At 39.6% G+C, this 9,958-nt stretch overlaps 2 protein-coding genes across 2 annotated transcripts in view; one reads left to right on the forward strand and one right to left on the reverse strand.

Annotated features, from left to right (window-relative positions):
- Positions 1 to 1,940: 1,940 nt before the first annotated feature.
- On the forward strand, positions 1,941 to 7,644 carry LOC121942994 (extracellular calcium-sensing receptor-like). The gene is given in 10 exon segments (XM_042486331.1): positions 1,941 to 2,161; positions 2,347 to 2,558; positions 2,589 to 2,695; positions 3,354 to 3,434; positions 3,436 to 3,642; positions 4,540 to 5,091; positions 5,214 to 5,432; positions 6,428 to 6,551; positions 6,658 to 7,130; positions 7,219 to 7,644. Coding segments are annotated over 10 exon segments (2,622 nt in total).
- A 1,010-nt stretch (positions 7,645 to 8,654) lies between these two features.
- Positions 8,655 to 9,958, reverse strand: part of LOC121943446 — a 22,039-nt gene continuing 20,735 nt past the window's right edge. Inside the window, exon 32 of the mRNA XM_042486967.1 lies at positions 8,655 to 9,351. Within this exon, the coding sequence (XP_042342901.1) occupies positions 8,655 to 9,351 (697 nt within the window). The remainder of the gene's footprint in view (positions 9,352 to 9,958) is intronic.

Here is a 9,958-nt window from a genome sequence, read left to right on the forward strand (position 1 = left end):
CTCTACATTGATGCCTGACATTGACAAGAAGTTGAGAGTGCCCACTATATTGGCTGGTCTCCAGTTGAGGGTGAAAGTACATTGAAGTTTTTAGTCAATATTACCAACCTAACCTTTATCACTTCATATTTTTCTTCTCTCACTCCCAGCTTCATGCATCCCTAAACACATTCAATTTTTCTAAACATGTATGTAGCCAGTCAGCGAAGGCAGAAAATTCCATTCTGGGAAATCACAAAAGTAACTAATTACAAATAGCCAAGTAGTGTAAAACAAACAAACAAACAAACAAAAAAAAACAGGTAAACAAACAAGCTGGAAAGCACAAACACACTGTGGCAACAATGACAATCTGGCAACTGAATTAAGGACACACAGGGCTTTAAATACACAAGGGCTGACTACTAACTGCAAACAGGTGAATGAAACAAGACACAGGTGAAAGACATGAAGCAATCAAAAAAGGCAGGAAAACACACAGGAAGTACAAGTTGCACTAAACACAATGAGAACACATTTCAAAATAAAACAGGAAGTGGACCCAAGCACATGAAGAGAAACTTGATAGAATATCACACAGGCAGGATTCCTATTACTATCTTTTATAAATAGTATATACCATATATGTACTTTCATATAAATAAAAGTTGCAGAGCACTATTATTAGTCATACAGCACATGAAAACATCTACTTCATGAGTCATTCTCAATTAGTGTAAATGCGTTTTAGGAAATATATGTTTTTCCCTCTCATAAATCTCAAGTTTTGCTTTGTTGACTTAACAGCTGACACTCAAATACTTATAGGAACCTCTGTCTCACACACACATGCACAGATGTAAACAAACAGGCACACACACACACATACACACACACACACACACACACACACACACACACACAATTACGAGAAACTTGCATAAAACAATCAGGGACATTGAGAAATTGTATTTGCAAATGCATTGCATTCTTCATGTAGTAAAGTAAAATTCAGTGATAGAATATATCTCTTGGATGCTCCTGAACACATCATCAGTGATGTAACCTGGGGTCCTCGGGTGTTTCAGGTCTTTCAACATCAGGCACCCTCGCTCAGGGCGACCCAGCCATGGTTGATCAGACCTGGCTTATGTTCAGGTGACATCTGCTACCCCCCATGGATCTCCTGTCCTAATCCAGAGCCATCTCAAGGCTTTCTTTGCTTCCTCCGTGATGTTCTTGATGGCTCTTCTCCTCTCCGCTCCAGTGATGCTCAGTGCACTCAAGGTTTTGTTGAGTGATTGCCCCGCAAGCCCTCTGCAGCCAACCTCGATGTGCATACACTTAGCCTTCCAGCCCTTCTTGCGGCAGTCACATGCACAAATGTAAACACACATGCACACACACACACACAATTATGAGAAACTTGCAAAAATCAATCAGGGACATTGAGAAATTGTATTAACAAATGCATTGCATTCTTCATGTAGTAACGTAAAACTCAAAATAATTTTGAGGAACATCTGCACACACACACACCAACACACCGTTGCAGTTGAATATGAACATCACTGCTCTCTACCTATGTCAAGGTGAGCATATAGCAAACTGTAGATAAATTGCCAAATCCAAAGATATTGGTTAATGTTTGGACTAGAACACAGGTCTGAAAAAAATCCCCCCTCAGTGGCTTATTTAGGCATATCCATTCTGTTGAAAGACACACTTTTTTTTTTTTGTCTGTTTTCCCCCACATCAGGAACTTAAGGTGTTACCTGGAATGATGTCACAACTTTATGTGGGCAGTGCCCTGAGATTTTTGTGTGCTACCTACAGTATATAAATCACTTGCACCCTGAAATATCATAATCCTTTGTATGTGATGAAAAAGGGCATCTGCTCTTCTGTATACTACCATTGAAATACTTATGAGCTTTTTTTCCCTAAAACCTGGACCAGCCATGGCAGTGCCAGCTGCAAAGTTTCTTTTGTTTCTTTCTCTCTTTGGGGGCAAACCTTTCTCAGCGGCTGCTCTAGATAACTGTGTTTTCTTGGGAGAAGACGAGAAAAACAGTCTGTACGAAGATGGAGATGTTGTTATAGGGGGCTTATTCCCTTTACACTACAGCCCTGTGGCATCTCTTCAACCATACACAACAAAACCAGCACCTACTATGTATAAGTAGTAAGTGAATATTTTTAATGTATTTGATAGTAGTTGGCTAGTTCAGTACACAGTAAATTGTTTTGTACTTACCAATGTTTTTTTTTTATTATGAATGTATATATATGTGTGTGTGTGTGTGTGTGTGTTTTCATTTACATATATTGGTGCTGTTTGATGAACTGCGTTTCACTTCTGTACAGTTTCAGCTCTCGCGCTGTGCGTTGGATGCAGACCATGACTTTTGCAATCAAAGAGATCAACCAGCGTAGTGACCTCCTGCCACAGCTTAAGCTGGGTTTCCACATTCGTGACAGTTGTGATGACATACCTGTGTCTCTGAGAGCATCCTTGCTGTTGGTGAACGGACAGCCAGAGGCAGACATCAGAGCTGAGAGTGAGAACAGAGACAAAGGTCTGGAAAGAAACAATAATTCAAATTTAGGCTGTGCTGCTGTCCAAAGCACTGTGTCCCCTGTAATCATAGGAGATGCTGCCTCTGGGGTGTCGATGGCCCTGCTGCGGAGCCTGGGTTCTTTCCATATCCCCCTGGTGAGACTGCCTGATAGTCTGTGTACTTTTGTTGTCATAGTGTTATAATACTTGTCTTTTGCCATGTTTAATCTGTCTGTAGTGCCACACAGTTGCAGTTCATTGCTGTATTGTTAAAACCATACTTCGTGTCAATTTTTCAGGGACAAGAACAGCAGGCCCATTCTGTCTTAGTGATAATTAGTGATGTATTTTGCATATACTCCAATGGGGTTTTTGAAAATAGTTTATTTTGTGTAAATGAAAGAATGTTATTTACCCATATAGAAACACTCAAACCTCCAGTTATTCAAACTTACTGGATTTGGCAGAACATGGTTTTCACTTGACAAAGATTCCTTACTGTTGATCAGACATTTAAGAATACAGCCCTTTATTTGTACATTTAGAGTATTGTGCTAGGAGTGTAACATGACAATATTGTATTTTCAGAAATTTAAAAAACATGTCCATATTTTATCATTAGTATTAACTCATTTCCCATTTTACTACTGAGTGAGTCACTGTACTCTACACTACACTTTTTCATTTCAAATGCACAGAAAATTGCACCACTGAATGCTTGAAAGACAGTAGTATTGTTGGATGAAATTTGATGCTCAACAGCCTTTTCAGTGAGCCAGGTGAGAAGGCTAACAATTGTTTTCTGTAACACCAGGTGAGCTATTTTGCGTCCTGCAGCTGTCTGAGTAACCAGAGAGAGTTCCCCACATTCATGCGCACCATGCCCAGTGACGCCTTTTCAGATCAGAGCTCTGGCCCAGCTGGTTAGCTATTTTGGCTGGACCTGGGTGGGGGTCATTGGCGTGGAATCTGATTACGCTCGCTTTGCTATCCAGCTTTTCCTGCAGGAGTCAGTGCAGTACGGAGTGTGTGCTGCCTATACTCACTTCTACCCTGTAATCCTGAGTCAGCATGCTCTAGATGAGCTCCTGGATGTAATTCAGGTACTGATGAGTCAATACAAATGTTCTAAATATGCTAAAAAAATGAGCTTTGTAAAGATACCGTTAAATCAATGTTAAGTCTTTTGAGGCTGTAATGTGATAGTGTTTCGTCAAGGACATAGGGTGTATTTAGGAGACACAATTAAATCTGGGTTTCTTTAGCCAGTGGGTTTTTTTATATAATGTGTTCCTGTTAATGTGTTAGTGATATGTGCTATGATCCAGAGGTGTTGACCCAAGTAAATACTCCATACCACTTCCCACACCCAAAGATTAAAAAGTGCAGTGTTTAAAAAAGTTTACCATGGACCAATGAATTTCCTTTTATTTCCTTAATCTTCTAACATTAATGCCATTAATTCCAAGTGAGTAAACACTTAGTTTCCCAGATCCACTTTGTTTGAACCAATCAGACCTGACAGGCCCCAATCAAGTGGCAGAGAACCATAAATACCTATCATTATGTTACAGAGTTCCAACTGAAAAAAAGAAAAAAAGTATGCAAAATGTGCAGGTCAGTTACAGACAAAGATGCAACAGCTGTTAACAAACTTGTTTTAACAAACAAATCAAAGTTTAAAAAGCATTCATGCTTGTTGTAAATTTAGTATATTATTACTCTGTTCTTAAAATTGCAATACATTTGATGAAGAGCACATTATGACTTGTATAAGACCAGAAACTCAAAGTTTAGGACTTGACGTGAGACTTGAATGCAAAGACTTTAGACTTACTTGTGGCTGCCAAAAGATGACTTGGGCAGACCACTGGTATAATCAGTTTTTATGGGTGCTTGAATGGCAGGTCCAACACATCATCACCTAATTAAAGTTATAAAATTGTTTAAATTTCATTATTTCATTAAGTATCAACCATACCTATATTTCCACTGTTTAGATGGCTTCTTCAAAGGTCATAATTAACTTTAGTAGTGAATCAGAAATGAAGGGCATTCTGAGCGAGATGCAACGTCGGAATATAACCAGCCTGCAGTGGATTGCCAGTGAAGCTTGGGCCACTGCCAAATCTCTCTGGGAAAAGTCTAAAGATCTGCTAACAGGAACACTAGGATTTGCAATCCAGAGAGCTGATGTGATTCCAGGGCTGAGAAAACATCTTGCCAGTCTTGGATCGTCCAATATTCATGAATCAGCTTTCTTCACAGAATTGTGGGAGGAGATGTTTAACTGCCGACTGAATGGGTCTGTGAATGGCCATTCACACAGTGGCGACAACTACCTTGACAGATTGCCATGTAAAGGGACGGAGGATTTAAATGATGTTTACTCTCCTTATTCTGATGTGACACAGCTAAGAGTGTCATATAATGTCTACAAGGCTGTATATGTGGTGGCCCATGCCTTACAGGATATGAGTAACTGCATAGTCGGAGAGGGGCCTTTCCTTAATGGTGCATGTGCAGACCCAAAGAATGTTAAACCTTGGCAGGTGAGCCTAATTATAGCATAAATTCTGAAGTAAAAAAAAAAAAAAAGATATTATAACGATGAGAAAAAAGTCACCTGCAGTACAGATTTTGTTTTGATAACCTGTTTTCCTTAATCCCTCAGCTAATTCACTACATGAGGCTAGTTAATTTTTCTGCGCTGGGAGAGAAAGTCAACTTTGATCACAATGGTGACCCCATTGCTTATTACGATCTCATGAACTGGCAAAGGAGGCCTGATGGCTCACTGCATTTGGTAAAAGTCGGTTTCTATGATGCCTCTTCACCTGGACGCAGCCTAGTCATCAATGAGTCAGTGATTCAGTGGCCTGTTGGGAAGCAGGTGTGTTCTCTGCAAACAGGCTTAAGACCATGTTCACCTCTTAGGCTGTTGTATGTACTTTTGATCAACACATCAGCTAATTTGTTCTCGCTCATGTGCAGTGTACTTTATTGTTAAACAAACAAAAGAAAATATAACCCTTAAATATAACAAGTTCAAACTGTCATCAATTGCATATAAATTTATAGCCATAAGCCTCATAAATAACATGTATAATATTGTGCTGACAGTTTGCAATGAAGCACCACTACTGTAAGGCTAATATTGTGAATTGTGTAATTGCATAGCTGAGGTAATTACTTATTAAGGTTTGTATTTGAAATAGTCTGCCGAGACAACACATTCTCATACCAACTTGTCACATGGTGCCACTCTGTCAGTGACCTTCTCTGTCTATTTATGACATTTTAGGTATCCTTCTGCATCAGCTATTTATGCTGCAGGATGCTGTTACCGTTATGTCAACAAATGCACATGCTGGGATGACACTGCAAGGTCCTTATGTTTACACAACAGCACATGGTAACCAACACAGACATCTCGATGGTTAGGATTAGGCAACAAAGTCACAGACAGGTTTAGGCAAAAGGGGCACATTTGAGTTAAGGTATAGAAAAAACTCACATCCACAGGCAAACTCTTGCAAGGAACTTTTTGGGACCTATCCATCTTTCCACCCGCTTACCCTACTCGTATACCTTTTATCATGTTGTTACCGGCAGTGTTATTACCTGACACTGTCCTTCAGCTTTTCATGCACATGCAACCGGTTCCATCCGTCTCTATTCTCAAGTGACGCAGCCCATGCATGTTGCATGTGGACATGCCCAGTGCCATTTGGCCGTCCGCCAGCATGTAATAACAATGCCACTGACAGAGATGTACTTGACGACGTTGGAATGAGAATGGGCTGGCAGAGACCAGTACAAACAAAGACACAGGTGAAAATTGTTTTAAATCAGTGTCTTTCTGAGTGGCTGAACTTTCCCTCTCAGGCTTTCAAGTCTGTATGCAGCAACAGTTGTCCTCCAGGTTCCCGCATCGCCAGGAGAAAAGGGGAACCAATCTGCTGCTTCGACTGTGTCCCCTGTGCTGAGGGAGAAGTTAGTAATGAGACTGGTGTGTTGTGTTCTGGATGTTATCACCCATTCTTCTTTGTGCTAACCTACTTATATCTGATATTGCCTTCCTAAATTTAAAAGTTCTTCTCTCTCCCGATCTCCAGATTCTTTAGAGTGCTCACGCTGCTCGAAGGACACATGGCCAAATAAAGTTAGAGATCTCTGCATCCCAAAGACAACTGAGTTCCTGTCTTACCATGAGTCAATGGGTATTGTGCTGTGCATTGTGTCTGTCCTTGGAGCTTGTATTTCTCTCTCCATCCTCGCCATATTCTTCAAATACAAAGACACACCACTGGTTCGGGCCAACAACATGGAATTAAGCTTCCTTCTCTTGGTCTTTCTTGCTGTTTGTTTCCTTGTTGGCTTGTTGTTTATTGGTGAGCCTTCAGACTGGCTTTGCCGTATCAGGTACCCTGCATTTGGCATCAGTTTTGCCCTCTGCATTTCATGCCTCCTGGCCAAGACAGTAGTGGTCCTAATGGCTTTTAGGTCCACACTGCCAGGGAATAATGTCATGAAGTGGTTTGGACCCAGCCAGCAGAGAGCCAGTGTACTTTTAGGAACTGTTGTTCAGGTAGAATTACTTTTCATAAGTCAACTCTATAAATATGCTTTCAGCTGTGTCAAATAAAAATTAACATCCTGTTTTTCTCTTCACTCAGGTGATAATCTGTCTTATATGGCTGCTCACCAGTCCACCTCATGCCAACAGCAACACAGATTACAATGCTTCCATCATCATTGAGTGTGTTACTGGTTCAGATGTCGGCTTCTGGTGTGTCCTTGGATACATTGGCATCTTGGCCTGCATGTGCTTTCTGATGGCATTTTTGGCCCGCAAGCTGCCGGATAATTTTAACGAGGCAAAATTCATCACCTTCAGCATGCTGATATTCTTCGCAGTTTGGATTACTTTTATTCCAGTTTATGTGAGCACGGCTGGGAAATATACAGTGGCTGTCCATAGTTTTGCTATTCTAGCCTCAGCTTTTGGTCTCCTTTTTTGCATTTTTGCTCCAAAGTGCTACATCATAATTCTGAAACCGAATAAAAACAGCAAGAAAAACATGATGCAAAGATCAAAATGACAATACATTTTATGTGTTGCTTGAGCATTTGCACACACAAGAAGTCATGTCAATGAAATATATGTGTTGTCATTTGAGCTGTTAAAGATTTATGATGGAAACACAATAAAGCATACCTTTTTTGAAATACTGTTTCCCCAATGTCAGCAAACACATTTTTCACTTTTTTCTCTAACGATGCATCTCTTGATAATATGTTATACTCAGATAGTTAATACAATACATATATAGTTTAATTTAATAAAAAAAGAACAGGGCCCAATGGTCACTGTGATTTTTTCATTTTACAGGAAGTCAACCATTTTGGATTTTATGTAATAATTTTCATGAAACAAACACGTGTGAGGACTTTAGGATAACCAAGATCTTTGAAACTCTCTCAAAAGCTCAAAACTTTGAATGCACGTTCTGCAGTTATTATAATTTTGTGGGGCAGTTGTGCATTGCCTGTTGGCTCTATAGCCCCTCCCAGCCCCCACCCCCCACTTGGCAAGGCAAGCAATTTGCATGTTTCACCATGATACAGGAAGCTGTTGTAAATTGACTTTATTAAGTCTAATTTTTCCCAAACTTGACATGCTATTTAAGAGTCCAAGCCTGAACACATCACAGCACACAAGTGTATTCCATGAAGACTTCAGATTCTTATCACACAGGTCTTCTTTATGTAATTAAAATGTACATTTTCTTTTACAAAGTACATACATACACACATATCCCCTGTCATGAAATAATCAACAACAAATGGTATTACATTAATAAATAATTTGACAAGTAAAATTACAATGATTCAATATGCAGTGTGAAATTATCATTCTTTATTTTAATGTCATACCATATACGGAACAGTTATAAATTAAATATTAGATCTATTGAAGAGAACACTGTGTTATATAAATGCTAAAGAATCTTGTTATACTTATATACTACTATTGATAGTAGTTTATGAAAGGTATGAGTATTAGAACCATTATTTTTTTCTTACATTATCATTATTTTTTTTCTTTGGTTCAAATTATTTTTCCCATGACATGCTTTTTGGTATTTTTCTCTGGCTTGATCAATATTATGTAACATTTAGGTGCAAAAACGCAAATGAACAGGCCAAATGCTGATGACAGAATTGCAAATATTTCCACAGCTACAGTGAACTTCCCAGGAGAGCTGACATATGCTGGGATGAAAGTGATCCAGACAGCACAAAATATGAGCATGCTGAATGTGATAAACTTGGCTTCATTAAAGTTATCGGGCAAATTTCTTGCTTGAAATGCCAGGACCAAACATATCATTGCAAGGATCCCTATGTACCCCAGCACTGCATAGAAAGCAGCCTCAGAGCCTGTGTTACATTCCAAATTGATCTTCTTATTGCTGTATTTAAAATCCATGTCTGGGAAAGGTGGGCTTAACTTAAGCCACAACACACATATTACTATCTGAATTAAAGTGCAAGAGAACACTATGATTCTTTGCTGTGCAGGACCAAATTGTACTGCAATTTTGTTGCCAGGAAATGTGGCTTTGAAAGCTGTAACAACAACAATAGTTTTGCCCAACACACAGGAAATACAAAGTGCAAATGTCACACCAAAAGCTGTGTGACGCAGCATGCACGTCCAGACAGTGGGTCGGCCCATAAAAGTGAGGGGACAGAGAAAACACAAAAAAAGAGAGAACAAGAGGAAACAGCTCAGTTCTGAGTTGCTGGCCTTTATCACAGGAGTTTCTTTGTAGCAGATGAAGACCGTCATTGTAGCCAGTGACAGGAAGGCCCCTAGCAGGGATACAATTGTGACAGCTATTCCCATCGGCTCGTGATACATCAGGAACTCAATTGTTTTAGGAATGCACTCATCTTTCTTCTCATTGGACCAGTATTCCTGTGGACAGGGTGTACAGTCTGCGGCACCTGTTGAGCATAAACAGGAAGAGTCAGGTCTGTGTTTGCAGAAAATCTTGTACCTCAAATGTAATGTATGGAACTTTTTACTTGAATTAATCATTTTCTATTGCCAATGGAATGGATTGTAATACACCTTCCAAATGAAGACCTACTGACTTTCTCATCTGCCTCAAACAACCAGCAGACTATTTTCTATGTAAAGTAACTGAGACAAATATTATGGGAAAATCCAAAGGATGTGACTTTTGTGCAGAATTCTAAGTGCCTCTCCAGCTACACTACAGTGCTAACAGCATGCAACAGTGGTTAACTTAACTTAGAAAGGAAGTCAGTGCATATCAAAACCTACAAGATACCACTACAAAAGAAAGTTCATACATGCTGTGTTTTCGTTATATACATTTTGCA

This window comes from Plectropomus leopardus, chromosome 5 (assembly GCF_008729295.1).
Source record: "Plectropomus leopardus isolate mb chromosome 5, YSFRI_Pleo_2.0, whole genome shotgun sequence".
Classification (NCBI taxonomy): Eukaryota; Metazoa; Chordata; class Actinopteri; order Perciformes; family Serranidae; genus Plectropomus; species Plectropomus leopardus.